The 25,726-nt window shown below is 58.4% G+C and overlaps 1 protein-coding gene across 2 annotated transcripts; it reads right to left on the bottom strand.

The window, feature by feature from the left end:
• Positions 1–161: 161 nt before the first annotated feature.
• Positions 162–24,242, bottom strand: ASCC2 (activating signal cointegrator 1 complex subunit 2). 2 transcript variants are annotated; one of them, XM_036449482.2, is made up of 20 exons: positions 24,107–24,242; positions 21,418–21,515; positions 16,718–16,876; positions 16,209–16,379; positions 14,998–15,127; positions 12,982–13,049; positions 12,347–12,457; positions 11,757–11,869; positions 9,970–10,044; positions 9,436–9,543; positions 9,142–9,210; positions 8,939–9,013; positions 8,462–8,642; positions 7,088–7,302; positions 6,275–6,394; positions 3,012–3,105; positions 2,364–2,494; positions 1,800–1,899; positions 974–1,053; positions 162–622 (listed from the first exon to the last, which is right to left on the bottom strand). In XM_036449482.2, exons 2-20 carry the CDS (start codon positions 21,496–21,498, stop codon positions 451–453), a joined length of 2,253 nt encoding a protein of 750 aa, XP_036305375.1. In that variant the 5' UTR covers positions 21,499–21,515; positions 24,107–24,242; the 3' UTR covers positions 162–450. The 2 variants fall into 2 exon arrangements, with proteins under 2 accessions (XP_036305375.1, XP_036305377.1); XM_036449484.2 differs by lacking the exon at positions 16,718–16,876.
• Positions 24,243–25,726: the final 1,484 nt, after the last annotated feature.

The following is a 25,726-nucleotide window of genomic DNA, read 5'->3' on the forward strand; positions in this document are numbered from 1 at the left end:
GAGCGACGCCGGTGTGTGTGTGTGTGTGTGTGTGTGTGTGTGTGTGCAGGGGAGGCTAGCACAAGGGGCTGATGGGAGAACCGGTGACGTCCTGCCCTCCTCGGTGGCTGTCACGGAAGGATGGGGCTCCGGAGAGCGGGTCACGGGCACATCACGGGTGATTGCTTAACAGGTCAAACACTTTATTCGCAGGCCTTGTTTTGGTTTTGGAACATGCAGGTTTCCTGTCGTCCAGAGAACAGGGAGGTGTCTTGCTGCGAGAGGTTTTGGGGGCCCGCCCTTCGGCCTGCGGCTGGCCCGGCTCCTCCGGGTGGGTAAGGCACTGTGTGTTCTGCACGAGGTGCGCGGCGCTGGTGGACACGAGGGCGAGGTGATGTCTCCGGCGGAGGCTCGGCTGCGGGCACAGCCCGGCGGGGTGGCACCGTGCCCCTCCGGCCTGGCGCGGCGGCCTCAGGTCGGGATCATGCCTTTGTTCCTCTTGCGGTCGGCCATGGCCCTCCGGTTGTGATTGGCGCGAGTGGACTTGTTGGCTTCCTTCTTCCTGCGTTCCTGCGTGGTGTCCCGGGTCTGCCCGTGGCCCCGGGGGCTGCCAGCCACTGCTGCCGAGCTGTCCTGTCGGAACCTGAGGGAGGGACAGCCCGCCCCCCGAGAACGTCAGCCGAGGAGCTCTGCTGGCAGGTCCCCCCACGCCCCTCCCAGCCGGCGGGGCCCCGGCAGCTGTGCCCGGTGCCGCTCTCTGAGCCGGCCTGCGGGTGGGACCCTGGCTGGCGGCGAGGAAGGAGCAGTGAGTGGGCAGCCGCACTAGGAGACGAGGAAGGCTTGGGGATGGCGGCCGCCAAAGACCTAGTGCCTGTCTGGGCTCCCACAGGCCGGCCTGCCCGGCGCCGGCCAGCGGGCGGGCACAGCGGCTCCTCCGGCGGCAAGTCTCGGGGTGAGGGTGGGTTCCCTCCAGGAACAGCCCCTGAATGCTCACCCCCTCCTGGCCAGGAAGGCCATGCGCCGGGCTTCTGCCTTCTCTCGGAGCACCGCGGGGTCCTGCACAAAGTGGTCGGGCTGCGGAGGGAGGGAGGGTCACGCGTCGTCCAGATCCCCAGGCTGCGGCGAGACTGCGCTGCCCGCCATGCCGGCACGGAGGGCCCGGCTCGCAGGGCCAGGCCCAGGCCGCCTCTGTCCCCTCCCCCAGTCCCCAGGGGAGGCCGCACAGGGACGGAGTGAGGTCCGGCCAGCAGGGCGGGGCTGACACAGCTGGAACATGACGATGGTGCAGGGAGCCGTGCGGGCGGTGGCCTGGCCCCGGACACATGGGAACTTATCGCCCCGGGAGGGGCCGAGGGGACCCGGGGTCCTGGGCCGCCCGTCATCGACCTGGGCATCACCGCTTCCCACCCACTGCCTGTGCTGAGGTTCTAGCTAAGGTTCTGGGGGAAGAAAACATTTAGCTGCTGGAAATGAAATTTTCAAGCCCACCAGCCCAGATGGCCTCCAGGGCCCCTGGGCTCCGAGCTGCTCTGATTTCAGGAATTGCCATCCTGGGCACGGAGGCAGCAGCCGCCCGCTCCCGGCCCCAGGCTCCTGGGCGGAGGGAACCAGCGGCTCAAAGGCCCGGCTCTGATCCATTCGCTCTGATCCTTCCCGGGGCAGACTGGGCCTGAAGGTGCCCTCTCCTCCCGCAGTGAGCCGGCTGCCTCCAGGCGGACGGTGTGTGTGTGTGTGTGTGTGTGTGTGTGTGTGCAGTGCGCTCCCGTCCCCCTTTAGAAGGCCCCCTCCTCCTCCTCCGTCTGCACAAGCCGAGGAGGTACCTTGGGGGCCTCGTCCTCAGCTTCCTCCTCCTCCTCGTCATCCTCCTCCTGCCCCTCCGTGGGCACTTTGGTTCTTAGCACTTGAGGGATGGTGAAGGGCCTGCGGTGAGAGAGAAGTGAGATCAAAGACCACGTTAACTCAGAGCCTCGGGGCAGAGGGAGCTGGGCCGGAGGGCCGATGGGACAGGCTCAGGAGTGCTTTCCCAGCCAGCTCTGCGCCAGCCCCTGGCTCCCTGCGGTGCCTCCCGGGGTCTGCTGCAGGGGCGGAGGTGGGGTGGGGGGAGCTCTTTAGCTCAGTTTTCATCTATTGGGCAATCTCCATGTAAACCCACATTAAGAACAGCGTGAAGCTACGACATGAAGTTAAATTAGGGGCCCCTGAGGGTGGGCTGGACCAACCAGCCAAGGGGGTCACTGGGGCCGGAGAGCACTGGACTCGGAGTTTGGGCCCCGGTTCTGCCTCGGACGTGCTCCCATGATCAGGGCGGGCCGGGCCTCCGCACCTGTGCCAACAGGAGGCCGTGGGAGAGCCCGGGCCCGGAAGCCGCCGCCCTGCGGTCTCACCTGCGGCTGATGAGCTCGGAGTCCGAGTCGGCGTCGTTGGCGCCCACCTGGTTGCCGTCGTACGTGTCGTCATACTCGTCCTCGTAGTCGTCGCCATGGTAGGCCGGGCCCTCGCCGGGCTGCAGCGGCACCTGCAGCGGCAGGCGGTGGGTCAGAGGGCCGGGCCCTGGTCTCCCAGCAGCCTGCGCCCCGCGGCCAGACACCCACCTCCTCCCCCACCCACCTCCCCCGCCACCCACCTCCTCCCCCACCACCACGCTGTACGGCCCGGACACCCACCTCCCCCACCACCCGCCTTCCCCGCCACCACCATCCACCTCCCCCGCCGCCCGCCTCCCCCGCCACCCCCCCACACACCTCCTCCAGCACCCACCTCCTCCACCACCCGCCTTTCCCGCCACCCGCTTCCCCCGCCACCACACTGTGCGGCCTGGACACCCACCTCCCCCGCCGCCCGCCTCCCCCACCACCCTCCTTTCACCCCACCATGCTGTGCGGCCGGACACCCACCTCCCCCCCCGCCCGCCCCCCCCCCCCCCACTGTGCGGCCGGACACCCACCTCCCCCCCACCACGCTGTGCGGCCGGACACCCACCTCCTCCACCACCCACCTCCCCCCCCCCCCACGCTGTGCGGCCGGACACCCACCTCCTCCACCACCACGCTGTACTGCTCGTAGCGCTGCCGCTGCGCGGCCACCTCCCGCTTGTCGTTCAGCAGGCTCCGCGCGTTCTCCTCCTTCCTGGCAGGAGAGGGAGCAGGGGGAGAGAGGAGGGACCGTCAGGCTCTGAGGGCTGTCAGGTCCAGAGAGACCGGCTCCCGGCTTCACCCGGCAGCTAGCACAGACCGGCCGCCCATGTGGCCGGGCCCAGCTCTGCCGAGGCACCAGGAGCAGCCGTTAGCATAGACACCCTCCTGTGTGCACCACCAGGCCTGACGGGATTTTCTGTTTTCAGCATCGTCTGCTAATCGTGAGGACGGAGAGCCACGGGCGCCCTCCCCAGTGAGACGGCGAAAAGATGGCCATCTCTGCCACCGATCTCCGGGCAGCACTCTGCTGATGCTGATGAAGGAAGAATTCTGAAGAGGAAGCAACCCACAGAGAACACACAGCAGACCCCGCCTGTGTGAGCAGTGAAGTGAGTACGACTGTCTGTTCAATGGGCACGTCCCTGCCGTGTATGTGGACACACAGTGGGGTGGTGAGCTCCCGCCAAAGGGCCTGGGGACCCCCGGGAGGCCCTAGGCTGTTTGAATCTTTTAATGTGGCTTTCCCACTGAGCTCGGGGAGCCCAGGGGATCTTGGGGTGTGAGGGTCAGGAGGGGTCCTCAGTGGTCCCCAGAGGGAGGGAGGGAGGGAGGTGGGAGACTGCGGGGGCGGCCCTGCACTCCAGCACAGCCACGTGGGCACTCGGGTCTCCTGACTCAGAGCTTTGCGAATCTGTAGAAAAACCTGGTTTGTCACACATGGAGGCCTGTGGAATGCAGTTCTGAGCCCTGCAGGGGAAAATCAATACGAGATGCTAGGCAAGAAAATCCAGCTTAGCTGTGAAATCAGGCCTCTGGAATGTACCAAGGGGAAGGTGGGAGTGGGAAGAGACACAAGCCATACGCAGCCTCCACAAAAACCTTCTATGAACCGGCTTTTGGTACAAGCAGGTGTAGGCGCCTGTGTCTGTAGGACTGTCTACCGCGGAGCCTGGGGCAGGTCAGGCCTGCAGCCTCCAGCATAGGCCTGGACTACTCTCAACAGTCTTTGCTGAGGGCAGGATACTAACACTGAGCTGGGGAGAGATTCAGGAAAGAGTAAGCAATGGGTCTGACCTCATGGAACTCAGTCTAGTGAGGGTGACGGGCAAATAGCAGACAACGTGAAGTGAGCCGAACGGAAGCCGGCATGCCTGGGAACTCGGAGAAAGGAGGTGTGAACTCTGGCTGGGAGGGGGGCAGTCCTAGCGTGGGGTCTGGGGCAGGGGTAACCGGGCTCTGGTGGGAGGGAGCCAGCTCCCCGGGCGGAAAGGTGCGTCCTTGAGGATGTGGCTGCCACAGGTGAAGCCTAGACGGCCCTGACCTGCGAGCTCGTCATCAAGGGGACGGACTGCCTTCCTACGGGGGCCGCCGAAGAACACGGCACGTTTTAATTCAGGTGTGACCTGCCCTGAGCTACTTCATTTCTCCTGTGGTCCTGAGGGCAGGACCAGGGCTAGGTTCGGACAGGTGTCCCCACCAAGCCCCTCTCGCCCCTTCCCAGCCCCTCTCCCCCTTATCACTGCGTCCCGCATGGCCTGTCCTTCCCACGGTCTCTGTGCCGTTTTAAGGCGAAGCCTGGGTGCTCTGCTCACGTCGTCTTCCTGCTGTTTAGCTCGGATCCAGGCTAGTAAATTGCTTAATAAATATTTGCCGAATGAATAAATAATGAATACACGGAGAAAGGCTTCGCCTCTGCAAACCTCAGCCCGGAGCTACCGGGACAAGGAGTTCCGTAAACAGCTGCCACCCAGACTCTCCTGGCGCCGGGCGCCCCGTGCACGGGGGCACAGCCCTCCTGTCTGCCCCCTGACCCACAGTCGGAGCTCCAGAGGCTCCTCTGGCCGCTGAAGCAGGGGACCGTTCTGGCTTCGGATCGGGGATGTCGCAATGTGTGTGACTCAGCAGGTTCCAATTGCTTCCTGTCCGGCCGGCCAGGTCGCTCAGAGCCGGCCTGTGCCCGCTCTCCCAGCGCTTGGCCAGCCAAGCTCTGCGCGGCCCTGGGAGGGGCAGAGCACAGCACCTCCCTGCAGAGCACTCCCTGCGACCCTGCCGCTGGGGATCCTGCCCCCACCCTGCATGAACGGCACTGTCCCCATCACACGGCGGGGAAAGGGCAGGCTGCACGGTCCTGCAGGGCCCGGATTCTCCGGATTTCATGAACCACCACCGCGCAGGGCACTCTGGGAGGCCAGCACAGTGTGGGGAACCTCTTGTTTCTGCCTCTCTCTCCTGTGCTGTCCTCTCTGCCACCACAGCGACTCTCAGTCCCTCCCAGCGGTTTCTCTTCCCAAAACTAAGGGCACCGGCTCCTGGGACCATCGCCATCTCCCCGTGGCCTCGGGGCCTCTGCCCGGAGCGTCTCCTTCTCCATCTGCACCGCCCCTTCCTCCTCCTCCCTCTCCCGGGAGCCTTCCTGCCAGGACTGATCCAAGTCCCTTCCCTGCAGAGGCTGGAGGCCTGCTCACTCCTCTCTGTAGCACCTGTTAAGGCTGACTCTATGCTGCTGTTGGATGAACCGATTGGCACACCCTCCTGCAGGCAGGGGCCATGTCCGCTTCGCTCCACTCCGCTATATCAGCACCTAATCAATCCGGTGCCTGGAGGCCATGAGCACTACCCAACGATCTGTTGACTGAATGAATAAATCATGAATGGTCTTTCAACGCCAACCAGGAAGGAAGGACACAAACTAAATGCAGCGAGGAGAAAGGCTGTAAAGGAACACTCCGTCCGGGCAAGTCCTTACTGTCCTCCTCTGGCCGCGGACCGGACCGGAGGAGCCAGGTCTGGGAGAGGCTTTCCGGGGAGCACACCCCGCTCCCCACCCAGAGGCCCGGAGGCCGGCAGCGCCCACCCTGCACGGCGAAGGGATGAGCTGGGCCCGCTGGCTTCTGCTACCAGCGAGGAGGACTCGCTGACCACCCTGTGCAGAGCCGGAGCCGGGAGGATCATTTTGTGTGTGCGTTTTTTGTTTTGTTTTTTGCTGCTGCTCCAAAATGCGTTTTTACTGCTGTGATGACTCTGAAGCGCAGTGTTAAAGAGCCCGCACTCAGCTGAACACAAACAAGCGCGCAGCCCGCCTCCTCAGGATGAAGCAGCCCCTGGTTTCTCGCTGCGCTTGCAGAGCTGGGGTGCCTGCAGCCCGCCGCCCAGGCACTCACCGCCTGCCCTTGTGCACCCGGCTCAGGTCCACGGCGTCCCTGCTGAACACGTCAAACTCGTCGTTCTGGAACACGTTGTGACGAGCTGCCAGCAGAGGCGTCGGGTCCGGCTTCTCCTCCCTGCGGGGAGGGGCACAGAGCAGGTTAAGGGGCACCTGCCAGCTAATGCCCCCCGAACCCCACTCCCCTTCACCACTCCCCTTCACCAGCCTCACCGGGCACACAATCTAAACACCTGCCCTCCCGGCCCCGCCTGGAATGACCGCACTACACAAAGCTCCCCTCAGTCCCGCTCCCATCCACATGGATTTTCTTAACAGCCCTGAGATAGTCAGCCAGAGATCACTCAGCCTTTGTGCCTCAGTGCCTTCATCTGTAAAATGGGCACAAAGACGCTGAAAAGCTTGTCCAAAGGCAGAGCTAACTCAGTCCTTGTTTGATAAACATCATTTGTTCACGGGAGAAACACCCCTTCACGCACTCATTCTGCTGCCCCAGGGCTCTGGGGACTCAGGAAGGGCCGCCATGGAGGGACTGAGAAATGGCTGTGCTTCCTCAGGGGCCCGCTGGGAAGTGGCAGTGCCGGTGCAGGGCTCAGCAGCCCCCCACCCCGTGTCCCTCCTCCCCACGGAGCGTGGCGGGAATGCCAGCTGTGCGTCTGCCCCCCGGGGCCTGTGGGAACCCCCGGAGGGGACATTAGCTTTCATGGTCGGGAAACCCCGCTCCGGGGAGAGCGAGCTGCGTCCTGGGACACGAGGGAAGGCAGAGCGGGGCGCAGAGGAGCGCGGACGGGGCCCTGACGAGGCTCCCCACCTGTCCAGGCTGCGGTCCAGCCGGCAGAGGGCGGGGGCCAGCCGCTCCTCCAGGATGTTGTTGATCACCTGCTCCGGGTCGTAGCCGTAGTGCTCCAGGCAGGCCAGGACGAAGCCCTCCCCAAGGTCCGGCAGCAGGTCCTTCACTTGGGAGATGAGCGAGTCCAGCTCCACGCCCCTCACGGGGGGCCCCAGGGCGGCGGCGGCCCCCAGGCACTGAGAGAGCCGGAGGGGGGGAAGGTGAGGCCAGTGCGGCTGGGGCAGCAGGGAATCCGGGGCCATAGGCCCTCCACCAAGTGCCTCATGTCCCTCCGAGCCTCCAGGTCCCCGTGGGAAGGCTCTGGACTTGACAGTGAGCTGCTCCTGGCCTGGCGGCCTGGGGAGGTGCTTCTCCCGCGAGCCACAGCCGCCTCCTCGGACAGCACTCAGCGCCACCGCCTCAGCTGAGCCCGTGGCTTAAGGAAATGACGCACATTCAGAGCTGCGCACAGAGCTGGCACCGGCTCGCCTCTCCAGAAACGGCCCCGGCTTCTGCGAACCCATGGGGCGGCGGCCCCCAGGCCCGGGCCGTGTGGCGCTGCTGCCCTGTAATTAGATGCTTTTCGCTAAGGGAGGCCATTTATAGACTGCTTGATGTGGCTTCATGTTGTCAGGCTTTTCATTTACAGAAATAAAATAAAAAACAACAAACCCTTCCGTAAGAAGCCACATGGAGAGGCGGTGGGCAGAGGCAGAGGGGACTGTCATTCCCCGAGGCCTGGACAGCGAGGGCACCGGCTCTCAGAGGCAGGCAGGGTCTGCTAACGAGGCACCGCGGCCCGGCCACGGCCGAGAGCTCGGCCGCCCTGGGAGTCCTCAGGGAGGTGGGACGGCCACAGCCCCACCTGACAGGTGAGCAGCCACGGCTAAGGCCACGTGGCTGGCGAGGGACAGGGCCCGGACAGACCCCTGAGCTGCCCAACCCCAGAGACGGGGTGGTCTTAATCCCTAAGTCACCTGCCTCCAGGCACACGGGAAGAGGCCTGGACTCAGCACAGCCACAGACCTGGCGGCTCTGAAAAAGCCTGGAGAGGCAGCAAGAGAGAAGAGGTCCCCACACGGCGCAGGGGCCCCCACCCCACAGAGGGGCTTCCCGGGGCCACGCAGGGAGCCTGCCCGTCGCCAGCCGCACCAGAGCGGCGCCCCAAGACTGCTCAGAGGACCGCTGCATCCGATGGAGGGGGACGGAGGCTGCGAAGGCCCAGCACGCCAGCGCAGGCCCCTCTCTGAGGCCGACAGGCAGGTCGAGGCTGCCCATTCCCCCTCTCTCCCCCCTCCTCCAGGGCAGAAACCAAGAAGGGAGGTCTCCCGGCCCCCACCCTCAGAGAGGACACACCTCCTCTTCCTCCGAGTTCTCCGGGTGAGAGGCCACTCCGCCGGCTGGCTCCCCGGTCGCCACGACGCCATTAAGATCCCCGGTCCCTGGGGGGCCTTTGGCGTCGGTGGGTTTCCGCCGGTCCACCCCTTCCCACGCACTCTCGACCGCCTGCAGGATGTAGGCAGCCCGGGTCTCGTCTCTGAGGATGTGTTAAGGGGTCTCTCTGGGGGACCACAGCCTCTCTGCCCCCTCAGCCCGAACGGAGGCAGCTCATTTCTCAGTCCCTCCCCGGCACCCACCCCAGGGCGTCTGCCAGGGCTGTCTGGGCTGCACCCGGGAGGCTGTATGAGGAGCCGCCGGGCTTGGGCCTGGGCAGGGGTTAGGGGAAGCCAGCTGCCGTCTGCTCTCAGGTAAACCTCCCTCCGCTCCCCTGGCCCCAGCAGCCCATCCCTGGCCGGGCCGGGCCAGGCCCACCCCAGGCTGTGAGGAGGATACAGGACGGACGAGGCCTGCTGCAGCAGGCTGACGTCATCGGCCACGGGGAAGAGCGCGTCGTAGTCCCGCAGGAACCTGCCAGACAGACGGCAGGTGGGAGGGAGGGCTGGGCCACGGGCACTGCTGCCCAGCCACCGATCCAGGGCCTGGCGATCATGGCAGGGGCTGTTACGCAAGGGGACAGTGAAGTGCCGTGCGCTCACCTCTTCTCCTGCAGCAGAGCGCTGAAGATCTGCAGGAACTCTTCAATGAAGCCCTGATTGTTGTCACAGCTGCAACAGGACGGGAGCTGAGCTCACCCCTCGCAGATGAGCTGCCGGTGCGCCCGCCCGCCCGCCCTGCGCTAGGCCTCCGGCCAGTGGGAGGAAAGGCTTTTTTCTCTTGGTTTCCCTTCCGGCTCAGCAGCTCAGAAGCCGAGGGGGCAGATAGCGAGGGCGAGGGCCCTGCGGGGCTGGGGGCGGAGGCTGTCCACCTGAGGGCGGCGCCCACAGGCTTACCCGCTTTCCAGGATGGGGAGCAGGCAGATCTGGTACAGGAGGATGTGAAAGATCTCCAGCAGCTTCTTCCTGGAGTGGGACAGCCTCTGCCACAGGTCACCGAGCAGCCTTTGACGGCCAAGGGGAAGGAAGAAATAGAGATCTGAGAGACGAACAGGCACGAGGGAGCTTAATCCCACTCCACCCAGCTCCACCCCGAGCACACCCGGGCTGAGCAGGCCTCACAGTTCACTGCTGACAGCAGCTGGGAAAAGGCCACAGGCTCGGAGGCCGGCTGGTCCCAGGGTCACTGGTTCAGTGCCTCCTCCAGCCCTTCCCAGCAACAGCTTCGAGCCGTTAGCAAGTGCTCAGAGCAGCAGCTGAGGGGGAAGGGCTGGATGCCGGGGCCAGGGGGCTGCTGGGTAGGGATGCACCAGCCAAAGGTGCATGGTCCTTAGTCCCACCCATTGCCTTGGAGACAGGGATGCTGAAGCAGGGCCTGTGCTCAGGCTTCTCTCACCCACACCACCACCCCGAGTTCTGTCCCCGCCTCACCTGCTGTCTTCAAGCCGCCTCTTCTTAATCGCAGACTCCAGCTCAGGAATCGCTGTTTCGTAAAAGGAAGCGAGTCTGCGGAGGCACACGTGGGTAAAAGGCTACATTCGTTCAGAAACACGCCTCTTCGTCAGAAAAGCAGAGCCAGCCCGAGGGAGCAGGAGGGCGCATCGCCAGTTTTCTCAGCCCGGAGGCAGCTTTGTTTCTCAGTCCCTCCCCGGCACCTACCCCAGGTGGAACAACTACGGAGGGTGATCTGGCGAGATCTATCAAAAGTTAAAATGCACATGGCATCGCCCCAGCAACGCTACTTCTAGGAATTCAGCCCTCAGAAATACTTGCGGAAGTGCAAGACGGGTGTGTAAAGTTATTCTTTTGTTTCGTTTTGATGATTTGCAATTTTGTTTTTCAATTACAGTTGACATTCAGTATTATTTTGTATTTGCTTCAAGGTGCACAGCATAGTGTTAGACAACCAAAAAGTTATTCTTTATAGCATTTTTTGTTTTGTAATAGCAAACAACTGGAAAAAATCCTAAAGGGTCATCTATGGGGTCTGGTATCCCCTGCAAAGGAATTCTATCTACCAATCTAGACATTGAGAGTGCTTTCTGCACCGACATACATCAGACTTAAAGGTACAGTGCCAACAGCTCCTAGGGCACTCATATGCCAGCAATACACTTTAAAAGGGGTTGGGTGATATGTAATATGCGTACTTGCTTATACATGCCTGTTTATATGCATGTCTCTGGAAAATTCCACATAAAAACTAAGGACAATGGCTGTCTGAGGAACAGATTAGAGTAGGAGAGAGGGAGATGTCACTATCTATTTCACGCTTTTTTGAGTTTTGGACCGTGTGCATGCTTTATTCATTCATAAAACCAAAGGACAGAGAGAGATCCAGGTGCGCTCAGGTGCACACTGAAGAGGAAGGAGAGTTGTCTGAGAGGATTAGCTAGGCTGCAGAAAGTTCTCGAGATGAGGTCATGCATTTGCTCAGTGGGCGTGCCTGCCTCCAGCACAGCTGAACAGGCTGGGCCGGCCCCAGGCTGTGTGTGGGACAAAGGCTGTGTCATCTGGCAAAAATGTTTCCCTCCCTTCCCCCTTCCCCGAGAGGCCGCTGCTCCCCGGCCTCCACTGTCCCTCGCAGGAAAGTCCGTTCGCCCCGAAATGAACCCCAACTCCAAAGACCCTTTCAAAAGCTACCTACGCTGCGTTTGGAAGCTGCTGTCACGAAATGGGAAAAGCCTGAGTGAAGTGAAAATGAGCAGGCCCCGAAGTCTGAGGATCAGTGATCGGCCAGTGATTTTCATTTCCCACCTCTTGGGATTTTCCACATTGCTACAAGCATTTGCCAGATCCACCACGAGACAGCCTAACCCCTTCCTTCTTTCAGAAATGCTTTATTCTAACATTCTTGGGGAGGCCGCTCAATCTTAACATCTGATCGTCGCCAGCTGAGGTGATTCAATAAGCCAGGCGCCACTGGCGCATGTCTGCTAGGTCAATGTTTTGTCGCGCGTGAGCAGATGGCCGGATGGCCTGGCGACTGGGCAGACAGAGCTGGACAGCTCCCAGGAGCGCCTTCAGACAGCGAGAAAGATGCCTGGTGAGAGCAATAGCCAGAGGCCAGCCCCGCCCCGCATTGCCAGGCAACATGCAGGTGACCAGCCCATGCCCGACACCACACACCCAGGAGTGCGATCTGTCTGCTGCCGTGTCCCCAGGCTGGAGCGGGGCTCTGCGCACCTCTACTCCATCCTCCAGAGCGAGCGCGGTACCTGTAGCAGAAGTCGTGTTTCTGGAAGGTCTGGCCAGCCGCCGGGAAGATGTCCAGAAAGGCCCAGAGCGTGGTGCAGGTGTCGCACAGGTACAGGACGATGTCCTTCAGCTCCTGTTGTGAGGAGACACTGCGTTCCTCTCCTCGCCCCGTGACAGCTCCGGAGAGCCGTGGTTCTCAGCCTTCCTGATGCCACGGCCCTTTAATCCAGCTCCTCATGCTGCGGTGACCCCCCGCCATAACATTATTTCCGTTGCTACTTCATAACTGTAAATTTGCTACCGTGAATGAATCGTAATGTAAATATCTGTGTTTCCCGATGGTCTTAGGCGACCCTGCCTACACATGTCTGCTTTGGCACATGCCTCGCTCCCAAGGCCCAGCACAGGGCTGGCACATGCCAGGGGTCAGATTCACTGAGCGAATGAGCAGCTCACACAACAGCACACGAACGAACCTGCTGAACTGAACTGAACTCCTGCCCCCTGAATCTAGCTCCCTGTCCGTCCCACTGCTCCCCAAACGAGGCTTCCAGAAAAGATGGCAGTCTGCTGAGGTGCTCTCAACGTGACGGGAGCAGGGCACCCTCACCGGGAGAGGCATGTCACTGGGGGTCAGCCGGCCCCTCTCTTCCAGCTTCTGGGGTGTGGAGCTGGCCCCGTCCCCTTGCAAGCCGCTGTGCTGGAGGATATTGCTGAAGACCTGAGAGAGACAGACGTTTTCCATCCATGCTTGGTTGAATCCCCAGATGCAGACCCATGGATAAGGAGAGGCCGAAGGTACCGTGAACGGGGAATTCTCTTGGTGATGGGATGGAATCACCGGGGAATGTTACTCTTCTCTTTTTGTGTGTGTTTTACATTTCCCCGTTTTTTATAATGAGCATTACTATTTCATGAAATGACTTTATAAAACTTGATAGCGCTTATTTGAGAAACCTAGCTCTCTAAAGGGATCCTTAGAGGCTTGTGGCTGGAAGCAAACACAATGCAAGCCAAGCCTCTGTGGACAGGTGCGGTACTTGACGGCCCTGAGAGCTCCATCCTGTGCCAGAGGGGAGAGCGGACTGAAGTGGTGTGAGAACCAGGACACTGAGCTGCTGGGGATGGGAGGGGAGCGGGGAGTGAACCTTTTTCCCAGGCTCAGCAAAGACAAGGTCGCCATCAGGTGGGGAGGGTCTGCTTCCCAAGCTCGTCCCCCTCCCCGGGGTGGGCGAGAGCCGGTACCTGAAGGATGGTGGGCATGCTCTCATCCAGGTCACTGTAGTAGCTTGGCTGCTGGTTAAAGATGTTTCCTGAAAAGAGAAGTGAACGTGGAAATTGGGGAGCGAGTGGGGGCGGAGAGGGTGTATTCCAGAGGGTGCCAGCAGGTTCTGGGGCCTCTCTCCCCTTTCCTAAGCCTGCCTGAACCAGAGCAGTCCTGGCCCCGGGCCCTGCTGGCACCCAGCTTTGGCCCAGCCTGGAAACTCCCCAGGGTGGGGGAGGAACGTGCGTGGTACAATTTAACCTCTTAAGCACCTCTGCCGAGCGAATTACGTAAAGGCCTGCCCCGGTCAGACCAGCTCGCCTGACGTCCCCGGGGAGGGATCACGCTTGGGCCCTATGTGACGGCATCGGCTCTGGAAGTGGGAGTCAGTCACCCAGGGAAATTAGGAGATAGGATCTCTTTTCTCAAGAAATCTGGATGCCAAATCCGGGAGGCTTGCCAGGCTGCGTCTTCGATATGGCGAAGGAATCGGAGGAGACATTTCTTTGGAAATCCTCTCACCTCTGCTTTTGAATATCCTGGCCATGCCAAGCGACAGGTGAGAGGCCTGCAGGGGACAGGACACCCTCCCCATTCCGGGCATCGCACCTCCTCCTCTGCACCTTCCTCAGCCTCAGGGAGCAGCCCTGCCCCCTCCTTCTCTCGGAGTGACCTCCCATGAGGCAGAGTCACCTCCGGGCAGCCTCTCCTGACCCAGGCCTCAGAGGTCTCCTCCCATAATTCCCAGGGCCACACCATGGGCCCCTCCGAACCCCAACGACTGGCACGGGGGAAGGCACTCTCTCACTTCTTTCCCATGCGTAAGCCTGGTCACAGCGGTTTTTATTTGCATCAAAGAGATCAGATTTCCCAATCTACCCTTGGCGGCTTTGAAGTCTCTTTCCTCTCCTTCATCTGGTTCTGATGACGGCGGAGAACTTCTGATCTCTTAGCATCATCCCATGTACCCAAGGGATACGGTGAAACCATGAGCATCTTTTACCGCTGACAGTCAGGGCGCATGCCCAGGGCTTGGGTTGGACCCCCAGTCAGGACATGGGAGGCAACAGGTCAATGTTTCTCTCTTGCATCCATGTTTCTCTCTCTCTCTCCCTTCCTCTCTCTCTAGAATCAATGAAGGACATATCCTCAGGATTTAAAAAAAAATAATAATAATAAAAAAACATGGGACAGCAATGGCATCCTTTGAAACATGCTTCTCAGCCAGAACAGTTCAGAAACGCAGGGTGGAGAGAAAGCATGGCGTCTGGAACTGTGTCCTGCAACTTCAAGGTGAGCGAGACTGACGGGGTGCCCGGGGGAGCACCCATCCATGCAGGGCCCGCGGCCTGGGCTGCGATCCAAAGCGCTTTGTTCCCTCTGTCGCATCCCAACAAAGCGCCTGTCCCTGCCGGAGCCTTCCAGCCGCTGCCTCCGCACAGGCCCCGGCTGCTGACGCCATTCCTTTCACACCGGAGCGGCCTCCTGCCCTCTGCCCCGTCTGTTCCAGCAACAATGCAAGTCCTGTCCCTCTGAGGCGGCCGCCAGCCCCGAGGCGGGGAGTGGCACAGAACGAGAGCCCGAGAGCCAGGCCTCAGCGACAGTCCCAGCCGCCGCTCACTCATCACGGCCTGACACTGAGGCTCGGTGTCCTGTCTGTGAGCGGGAGGTGACCGCACTGTATCCCAGGGCTTGTGAGGATCGACTGAGATGACAGGAGGAGAGCTCAGCCCCGCAGTGACCTCAGAGACAGGTGGCTGTCCCCGCCCTTCAGCTGCGTAGCACACAGCCGCAGAGGACTCCCAGACCAGACCCTCAAGGAACCCGTCTCCCCCCCATCACTTCAGGGGCGACACACATGTATCTAAGTCATTTCCAAGCACCCCCCCGTCCCCCACTGCCGCTCCGAACCCCCCGCTCTCCTCTAGCGCCACCTCTGGGACCTCGGGTTTGATTTAGGGGCCATCTCCGTGCCCCCCGGCCCCACAGCCACGCACCTATCATCTTCCTGAGCAGCGGCGCGTTGCCCTTCCCGAAGAGCACGCAGAGGTCCAGGATCTTGGGGATGTCGAACAGGAAGTTGTTGTAGAGGATCTCTCCGAAGGCGGACGGGGAGAGGAAGTGGTCCTGGAGCAGGCAGAGGGGAGGGCTGCTGAGCGCAGGCGCCTGCAGAGCCAGAGCCAGAGCCAGCGCACGCGAAGCAGTCAGGCCCGCCACAGCGAACGCGGCTCCCTCCGCGCGGGGGACACGTCTGAGTCCTGCATGACCCGGGCAACAGCCGTTGCATGTAGAAAGGAGCAACTGCACACGGTGCCACAGCTGGCTGGGGGTTCACTCTAAACAGTTACCGAAGAATTACCAGGATGTCTGGGGTCACTTTCAAATACTCAAAAAAAAAAAATCTTTGTGGAGGAGAGAGAACAAGATCAACAAAATGTTGATAATGGTTTAAGTTGGATGATGGGAACATGGGATTCATTATGCTTTTGTGATTTTTGAAAATTTCCATAGTAAGAAAGTTTAATAACCCTCCCCCCGCCCCCCCCCACACACACATCCCTCTACTGAAAAGAAAAAAAAATTCCCTAAAGAAACAGGCACCTTAACAGTAATGATTAGGGGGAGGAGATTTTGTAGATAGCCTTTCCTATTGACAAAATATTTCTGTAATGTTTGTGTGGTTTAGAGGTAGTATTATTAGTATTATTACTTATTGGTTTTAGAGAGAGGAAGGGATAGAGAGAAACATCGATGTGAGAGAGAAACACCGATCGGCTGCCTCCCGCATGTGCCCCATGGGGGGTGGCACCCCACCTGGGTGTGTGCCTGACCAGGATGGCACCCACCACCTCTGGGTGTGCAGAATGGCGCTCCCTCCACCAGCCAGGGCAGCTGCATAATTATTTTGGAATTGGGGGGGAGGGTGGGGGGAGTAAGGCTTTCACACAGCACATACAAGCCCCTTTCAGAAACCAGAATCGGCATTTTCCCCTCTGACGCAGAGAAGAGGCAGGGTCACGCGTCAGCTGGCGGAGGGCTCGGCTCCACGGATGAAAACGGGGTGTGATGCAGCCGCCCGGAGCCGGGGTGAGGAGCCGCACAGATCCCCCAGCAGCGGGGATAGGGCAGAGTGGAGACGGAAACGATGCTCCAGAGCCTCCTTCCCGCGGGGCCGGGTGTCACGGTGCCGTCAGGGGGCCGGGCTTACTTTGGACTCCTTGTGGGTGGACATGCGGAGGAAGGTGAGGAAGACGCTGCGATGGAGCCGCTTCTGCGCCTCCGCCACCTCGGGGGCCGGGGCCACCCACTCGTCGAACTTGCGGGGCACATGGTGCAGATAGGAGTCCAGGCACTTCTGCAGGCTCTCGTCGAAGACGACCTAAGCCAGGCAACGGGAGCGAGGGTTTGATCCGACACCCGGGGGCTCGTGGGAGGACAGCCGGGCTCGTGGCCGGTGGCCAGCGCTCCAACCCCAGGGGACTAAGAAGGCGTGAATGAGCGAGGGCCACACACGTCTCTAAAAATGACAGGTTGGAAGGTGTTGCGTAAACATCGAGATTGGGATTACAAGACAGGGCAATCCAAACCACCACTTCCTGTTAAGGATCCAGCGAGCAAAGGAGAGAAAAAAGCACCCCCTAGGAGGAGAGAAACAACAGAAACCAAGAACAGCAGGGCGTGTGCGCTGTCTTGGCGCTCATGTTGAGAGAAGGTTACCTGGCACCAGAATTTAGCGTGAGGCAGGGCCAGCAGCCAGTCCAGGTCATTGGCTACGAACGTGGCGCGCTCCAGGTACTCCTCCACTAGGGCGGGGATGTTGTCTTTGGGGGGCGGTTTGTATAACACAAAACACCGCTCTGCCTTCTGCCCGGGGTGCTAGGAGCCAAAAACCACGTGTTACCGCGGCAGAGGTTAGTCGGCGCCGGCCCTTTGCCAACCCACAGCGTGACAGCCCGCGGCTGCTCCAACCGGCGACCCTCCAAGGAGCTCTTAAGCATAAAGAGCCAGTGTCTCTGGCAAAGGGGCTGGGTTACTGCATCCAGAGAACACCAGGCGGGCATTCAGAACCATGGTTTTTGGAGAATATTTTCACCACACGGGGAAAGATTGAGAAAAGAAAAAGCAGGATACGAACCTCTCTAGTTAATATAATCCGTTTTTGGATTAAAAAATAAAGCAGACATTAGATAGATAGATAGATAGATAGATAGATAGATGTAACATATTCACATACAAGCTAAAAAATAGAAGTGTGTGTGGGACAGCACTGTCTCTGGTGGGGAGATTTTGACTTGAAAATGCTCTCCAATTAAAAAAATGAAAATAGTACTTTTTTAAAATTATTTTTTAATTATATAAGTGAGACCTGAGCATCTTTCCTTTCCAAGTTTGCAAGGTGAGCTGCCTGAGACCACACTCCCAGTCCCCGTGTCCGTCCATCCTTGCAGACCTATAGGCGTCTACGTTAAAATGTACCCACATAGGTATTTGCTTAGATGCTTCCTCACAGAAACGGTATTATTCTAGAAGTATTGTGCCATATCCATCTCATAATCAGGAAAAAACACCTCAGTGGTTTTTTTTTTTTGTAAAGACAAGATGCTAGTGGAGTAGCTGCAGGTCTTGGCTCAGAGTCACAAGTTCTCTCTCCCAGTCCCTACCTTGCCATGAACAGACCTGACTTTGTCCGCCGTAAAGGAGAGCTCAGTTTTCTCCTCTGGCTGCATAAGGGCTGCTTTCTCCAGGGAGGAAGGTAACAGGAGGAAGAGCAGGCAACATCTCAGCTGTTATCAAACACACCCACCCACTTCCAGGCCTGTCAGTCCAGGGGGACAGGAAAATCACGACGGATTGCTAGTCTCCTTGACAACCACCTATGCCTCCCTACGGTCTAAGGCAAGTTTTCAAACTGTGGAGTCTTTGGGTTCCACAAGGATTCCTGGGGGGCCGGGGAGGGGCATCTCTTGGGTGGGTTTTTAGGACCCTTCCCGTTAAAATTTGTACCGTGGGGTTCCAGGTACAAATCTTTGAAAAAAGAATCCTGCTGACTGAACCCAGTTCAAAACTACTCTCTAAGGTCTAAATTCATCTCCTTGGTTTCCTGGCTTCCCCAAAACTGTTATGTGTTTGACACCTCACCTCTTAGGTCATTGCTCAGGCCAGGTTGCTCACCCGTCCTCCACTCCAAAACACACTCCTCCCCCCCACCCCCCCAACATCCTATTTTCCTTACCATCCTACAAACTTTGGCTGGAACCCCACGGGGCACGTGTGGGGTAACACAGGAGGAAAAGCATCTGCGGGCTCAGAGACCAGGCTCCAGGGGGAAGGTGCACATCTGAGCCACCAAGAGAGCAAAAACAGGGCAAGGGACAGCTCAGACCTGCCAGAGGGACCGTGGGAGTGCAAGGGGGATTGACGATGCCTGGAGGACCAGGGCCAGCTCGCTTCCCAAAGCAGGCAGCTTCTGAGCTGGGCCTGGGAGAATGAGAAAGATTTTTAGAATGAAGAAACGGTATTTTTGTGGAGGCATAAAAATGCGCCATAAAAAAGAAGAGGCCCAGATTGCACTGGGAGGTGGGGGGAGAGTTTGGAGGGAGAGAATGCTGGAACAATGACAAGGAAAGCCACTAGCTATCGAGGGCCTGCCCCGTGCCTGCTGCTGAGCAGGTATGTTCCCCATCCTTTCTTTCTTACCTACAGCAACTACTGGAGAGGGAGATGGCATGTTTTTACAGAGGAGGAAACCAAGGCTTAGGAAGCTTCCGGAACTTTGCCAAGGTCACATGGCTAAGGAGGCAACCGAGGCAGTGTGTGAACCAAAGCTTGCAGCCCTACTAAGTGACCCATGGTACCCCTGGGCCATCCTGGTCTCACTGCTTGTCCTTTGAGGCGATGAAGGACCAGACACTGCTAAGGCCTTTGAAGAACCTTGAATGCCAAGCTCAGAGTAGGGACTTCATTTCGTAGGTGAGGGGGCCACGGGAGACTGCAGGGCAGGGAGCGGCAGGCCCCAGCTGAATCCGCAGCCTTCAGAGCTGGCTGAAGTCACACTAAGCCAGCTCTGCCACTCTCTGCCCACCAGCCTTCTCGGTAAGAAACCACCTGCACCGTTCTCCAAATGCTCCATCCACGTGAGTCTTCTCTTCCTCCCAAGCTCACTCACCCAATCTGGCCCAAGACTTGCTTTGGGATATTCAACAGCACCAAGTAGGCACGGTGCACACAGTAGGTACTCAATAAACATCAGCGTGACCCATCACCCTGCAGACAGCATGGTGGCCATCCCTTGGCTGGACATCTCCTTGTCTCACGTTAGGACTAAAGACACAAGTGCAGGGTGGGTACAAACCCCAGGGCAATCTTTTAGGAGCCCCCAGCGGCCAGCAGAGTCACCCTCTTCGGCATGGCCAGCAAGACTACTCCTCGATCAGGCAATTGTCTCCCTCAGCTCATCCCTCTTCCCACCCTACTCCCATTCAATGCTCCTGCCACGGTCACTGTTACCACCATCACTACTGAGTGTTTACTATGTCCTGGTACAGTGCTAATTCAGCCGTCTCACTTAATCCTCACAGCCACCCCACAGAGCTGGTTCTATTATTACCTTTTTAGGTCCCGAGGCATGGAGAGGTTACGTAACTTGTCCAAAGTCACACAGCCAAGTTTGCGTGACATTTCACTCAAAGCCCCTGGGGTACTGTTTCCACCAAGTGACTGGTGGTTGGCATAAGAGTCAGGCTCTCAAAACAGCACCCTCGGGCCCTCCTGCCAGGCCCTCCCTTTGCCCATGGCTCTGCCTGCTAATGCTTATTCATCCTTCAGTACCCAGCTCTGCATCTCCCTCGTTCAGAGCCTTCCCTGGCTGCGCATGTCCTCCCTGCACTCCAGAGGCCTCCCTGCCTCCACACCCGCTTTGGTCTGGGCCGGCAGCCTGGCCTTCCTCCTCCCACCACCCTGATCACACTGGAGAGAAGCTCCTGGGCGGCTTTTCTCTCGGACCCCGGGCAGGGGCAGCTCCAGTGCCTGTCGCAATGGCTGCTGGCGTCCTTGACCCATTTCCGGAGTGTTCTTGGCCCTGGGAAGCCAGATGAAGAGAAGGCACCAGGTCCCCGCTCTCCCGGAGCCTACAGCCTAGCAACCCCGGTGCTCAGTGTGCGGGGAGGACCGAGGTGGAAAACCAGACCCAGCCACTCCGGGAGCCCGTCCCCACAGAACTTTCCACAATAATGAGCTGCTCTCCACCTGTGCAGGCCACCCTTTACCCCAGGGGGCTGTGTCCATTTAATTTAACTAAAGTTAAAATTCATATCCAGTTCAACTCAACAGTCCACATTTCAAGTGCTCAGTTGTTCTATTTGGCAAATGGCTACCCTATCGGACAAGAAGAAGAGTTTTCGATTTTCTGATTTTCTGATCAATATCCTCCTTATATAAAAAGATATGATAAGAAACAAGAGGTTGTATAGCAGAAAGATGATGGGTCTGACCTCTAGGGTCAGCCTCGCTGGATTCTCACCCTGGCTCCCCTAATTTCCTATTCCTGTGACCCCAAACTCTCTGTTTCCTCATCTGTAAAATGCGGACAACCACAATACCTACTCACAGGGCTACGGTGCCGCTCACGGGAGAATCCAGGCGAAGTGTTTAGAAAGGTCTGGCCCCGCGCCAGCGCTCCCTGATTCTTAAGTTCTATGAACAATACTCTTGGGAGCAATGGAAGGGCACGGGCAGCCCGGACAGCGGCTAGGAAGTAACAGGAAGCCATTCAGAAAGCAGGAAACAGAACACCAAGCTCTTAGGCCGTGGGAAAGGACTTCCCCCCACCATGCGCGAGTGAGCTCAGATTCTTGGGAAAACAGCAGGCGGGCAGGGGGACTCAGGGTCTGTGTCCTCCAGCAGCCTGGCCCCTCCCTGTGGCTCTGATCTCCCTCTGCAGCTGGTCATTGGCATGCTCACAGCCTGCTTAGCTTTCAGTCTCACAGGCCCCGCAGGGTCTGTATGTGGCACTTCTTGGCCCATGGACATGGAGATCAAAGTCGGCGGGACCTCTGAAATCAGGGCCCCCCCAGAGTGCGGATAGCAGCTGAGATAGCTCTGAAACCTGACCACCGGCTTTGGGATGGATCCGTTTCCAGGCCGGCTCAGGCTAGCCAGAACGGCCCTCCGACTCTGATCCAAAATGAAGTGCTTTGAGGGAAGGTGTGGGGAGGCGACATGGGAAATGCTACTCAAGTTCAGGCCGCGGCTGGAACGGAAACCTCTACCCTGGGCCTGGAAGGACCCGGGAGTGTCCCAGCTGCTGAGCTACTGACTGTGGCCCCGAGGTCCTTCTTGGAACAGAGAGAGGAGGAATTTACTTTGGAAATTGCAAGAATGATAGCATCAGCCCGAAAGGCCTCACGGCACCGGCTCACCAGCGCTGGTGATGTCCTCAGCTTGCCTGTCTTCGGGTCCTTGTGGGTGATCTGGAGCTGGTCCAGGGGCAGAGCTGGCATTGTGCTGGGTGACCCTCCTGAAAGGAATACGGATGGGAAGGGGAGGGCAGACACACAGGCTCCGGGGCCAGCGCCTGCTCTGGGCGGATCCCAGGAGCTGGAGCGCTGGCCTCAAGGGACTCCTGCCGTGGGCCTCAAAGGCCTGGTTCCTGCACTAATCCAGGCTGCAGTGACTCCTCAGGTGACGCCCATACACTCCCACCCCTGAGGACTGGCTAAACGTGCCCCGATGACCTTCCTTGTGGCTCCAGCTCCGGGCCCCCCGGCCGGTGAGCTCTGTGGGGACAGTGCCCGGCTCCCCTCCCCTCACTGGCTTCCCATGGCTAGCACAGGCCGGCGGAGAGGGGGCCTCATGAACTGTCTGATGACCAGCGGGACAGGACACTTCTTATAACTCCAACCAGACTCAGTCGTTTGAGGGGAAGCCACGGCCTTTCCTCACCTGCAGAGTGTGCTAAGATTGTGTAACCTTTCTAGGCGTCAGGGAAGGAGGACATGGATGAACAGAAGGATCAAGGAGGATGACAGAATTCACAGAAAGTTGCTAGTACAAGCCCCTTTCTCCAGAGGCCCGGATCGGCTCAGGGTCAGTGAACGGCAGATCGCACGTCTTCTGTCTTTCACAACACCACGTGACCTGACCCACAGGAGGGCTGTGCACGTTGGCTGTGTCATGGAATGAAGTGCATGAGGCCCTTTAAGAGACACGCCGTAAAAGGTCAGCACCGTCTCAATGACAACATGGAGACATGCTAAGGCCGGGATGGGGAAGCCATCACCTCCCGGGCCCTTTCCGATAAGCTGAGGGGCCTGGTCATCCCAGAGTTACATGGACCATACGTGTTCACATGGATGTCCAGATCTACAGTATCAGGCCAGGCCTGGTGTTCGGAAGACACACCGATAAGAGACCCACAGGCAGGGTCTCTTCCCTGAGGAAGCTCACGTCTAAAAATAATGACAAGAAACACGGGAGCAACATGCTTATCACGTGTTGGCAACTCTTTCTCGGCATTAACTCAGTTCACACGTTAACTCACTTTGCATGTATTGATGGTCATGCCAACTCTAAGGTAGCTTCACTTTACCAAACGCTAAGTGTTCAACACAGGACTTGGTGTATCATAAGCACTCAATAAAGTTAACTTGTTGCCCTAATCAGTTTGGCTCAGTGGATACAGCGTCGGCCTGCGGACTGAAGGGTCCCAGGTTCAATTCCGGTCAAGGGCATGTACCTTGCTTGTGGGTATATCCCCAGTGAGGGGTGTGCAGGAGGCAGCTGATCAATGTTTCTCTCTCATCGATGTTTCTAACTCTCTATCCCTCTCCCTTCCTCTCTGTAAAAAATCAATAAAATACATATTAAAAAAAAAAAAGCAAAGAGGGAGTGTGAGCCAAGGCTCAGAGCCTGTGGTTTGAAGGGAGGGGAAGACATGGTTGGAAACGCAAGGTCAGGAAGATGCTGGATAGGAAAGATGGGGCCAGTCGTTTTGTTGTGTTTTTTTTTTTTTTTTTTTTAAAGCCTTGAATGCTCTGCTAAATATTTTGGCTTTTCATCTGAAGGCAGCCAGGAGCCCTTTAAGAAGAGCAGAGATGTGATCAGAAAGAGAAGACAAGAACCTAGTGGCAGGAGCGACCTCCCAGGAACCATCGGAGAGCAAAGTCTATGCTAATCCCCTCCCTCACCCACCCACAGGCTTCTGAGCACCTCGTACTCGGGCACTGAGGCCCGCAGAATGCTCAAGTGCACAGACAACAGGCCGGGCCTGCCCCTCACAGAACTTAGCCTTGAAGGGAAAGACGGCAATGAGTCAAACAGGCACACGAACACGTGAATCTCAACACCACGACGGACGATGCTATGTAGGTCAGGCCCCTGCAGCTATGACCAAGGAAGGCTGTCAGGGAAGATGTGCGTTTTCCTCTCAAGTCTGGGCAGACACTAACGAGGCAAAGAATGAACTTGAAGTTTCTAAAGAAGAAGGACAACGACCATGGCAATGTCTGCGCCCACCGCTGCAACCCCCGCGCCAAGAGTTAGGAAGGCGCTTTCTTTAGAAGGGGCGCTCCGTGCAAGCACCGATTACTGCGAGGCCGGGGCGCATTCCCAGCGCTACCGCTGCCTCAGTTTCCCCGATCTCACCCTTCTGGCCTCAATTCAACGCGACTCTCCTTTAGGAACCAGACGGTCCCATCTCCAGGATCCACTCCCCGGGGCAGCTCCTGTCCTGTATTCAATTACCTTGCGCCTTTACCTGTCACTGACCGACTCCTCCCACCAGACCGTACGCTCCGTGCGGGCAGGGGTCTTGTCGGTCTTGTTCCGTGCCCAGATCTGTGCCCGGCACGTAGGAGAAACGTGACGTCTATTTGCCGAATGAATGAATGGACCCCGAGGAAACCGAACGAGGCGCGGTCCCCTCACCCCAAGATGAAGCTGCGGGGGAACCGCGACTCGTTCAGGTCACTCTGGGCCGAGCCTCGAACTCGGATACTTTCTGGCCTCGTGGGGGCAAAGGGCCCAGGCCCTGTGGTGGGGACAGAGAGGCCCGAGGCACGGCCGCGGCCCCGCCCAGGCCCGGTGCCCCGCATCCAGCCGCGGACTCACCTCGGCGGCCGCACTCCCGGCTCCGAGCCGCCGCTGCCGCCGCCGCCGCCGCGGTCCACGGTGACAGTTCCCAGGAGCCGGCACTTCCGGGGTCAAACGGCGGTTCCGCAGACGCTGATAGGACGCCTGGGCCCGGCCCCGCCCCCGGCGCCAACTGCCCCCAGGAAGCCGGCCCCTAGGCCACGCCCCCAGCCTTCAGACCCCGCCCCCACGAGGACCGGCCGGACTGTGGCCACGCCCCCTCCCTCCTCTCTCCCCGCGGGTGGAAGGTAATACTGGGCTCTGATTCCACTTCTTGGAAAGTTCAAGAATGCGCAGAGGAGTCTGTCCCTTGGAGTAGGACAGACAGACTCCTTAACCAGCGTGGAGGGGTGTGCGATTGTGTGAGTGCTCCACTCCTGGGCAACAACATTCCCCCCAAACTCGGTGGCTTACAACAATGCCACACACATAGTAGGTGCTCCAGAAGTTTTAGGGAGGAGGAAGGAAGGGAAGGAGGGAGGGAGGGAGGGAAGAAGGAAGGATATTTTATCAGGGTTAACTCTTTTTTTTTTTTTTTCTTTCATTTTTTTAAAATATATTTTATTGATTTTACACAGAGAGGAATTGAGAGGGACAGAGAGTTAGAAACGTCTGTGAGAGAGAAACATGGACCAGCTGCTTCTTGCACACCTCCCACTGGGGATGTGCCCACAACCAAGGTACATGCCCTTGACTGGAATCGAACCCGGGACCTTTCAGTCCGCAGGCCGACACTCTATTCACTGAGCCAAACCGGTCCCGGCTCTTTCATTTTTTTATTAAGGTATTATATGTGTACATATCTTACCAATCCCGCCCCCCCTACATGACCTCCCTCCCCAGAGTTTTGCATCCAATTGGTTATGCTTATAAGCATGCATACAAGTCCTTCGTTTGATCTCTTATCTCCCCCAGATCTCCCTCCCCTCCCCGCTGTAATTTGACAGTCTGTTTGTTGCTTTACTGTCTCTGTATCTATCTTTTTGTTCATCAGTTTATAATATTCCTTATTATCCATAAATGAGTGAGATCATGTGGTGTTTTTCTTTCATTGACTGGCTTATTTTCACCCAGCATAATGTTCTCCAGGGTTAACTCTTTTATGCCTTTCCTTCTGTTTTCTCCCCTTGGCGTGGAGAGACGAATGAGGGAAGTGACCCTTCTAAAGGAGGTGTCCTTGTCTGAGCTAACATATGTCCAACTGGGACTAGATTAAAAAGCAATCCTGGGTATTAGTCATTGGTTGTTGTTCGTGGTTCCCGTGGGTTGGGAATGAAAAGAAAAACAGTTGCTGAAGGATGAGCCTTCAGCTTGTCCTACTGCACTGTGCAAAGCGTGTGTGGTATGTGCTCTCTGCTGGCTCCCTCAGTGCTCCGTGCTGGGTGCAGTGCTCCCACAGCCCACAGCGCGTCACCACCGCCGGCTCCTCAGCCACCAGCAGCAGGTACAGGGAGATTTTGGTTATTGGTTTCCTTGGTGGATTTTGTGTTTTCTGTTATCTGTTTTGATCATGTAGTATTTTTATAATTGGAGAACAATTGCATACTTTAAAGTAAAAAAAAAAAAAAAGGCAGGGGGAGGCGCTGCTTGAATATCCTC

This window comes from Pipistrellus kuhlii, unplaced genomic scaffold (genome assembly GCF_014108245.1).
Source record: "Pipistrellus kuhlii isolate mPipKuh1 unplaced genomic scaffold, mPipKuh1.p scaffold_m20_p_20, whole genome shotgun sequence".
In the NCBI taxonomy this organism is placed as follows: Eukaryota; Metazoa; Chordata; class Mammalia; order Chiroptera; family Vespertilionidae; genus Pipistrellus; species Pipistrellus kuhlii.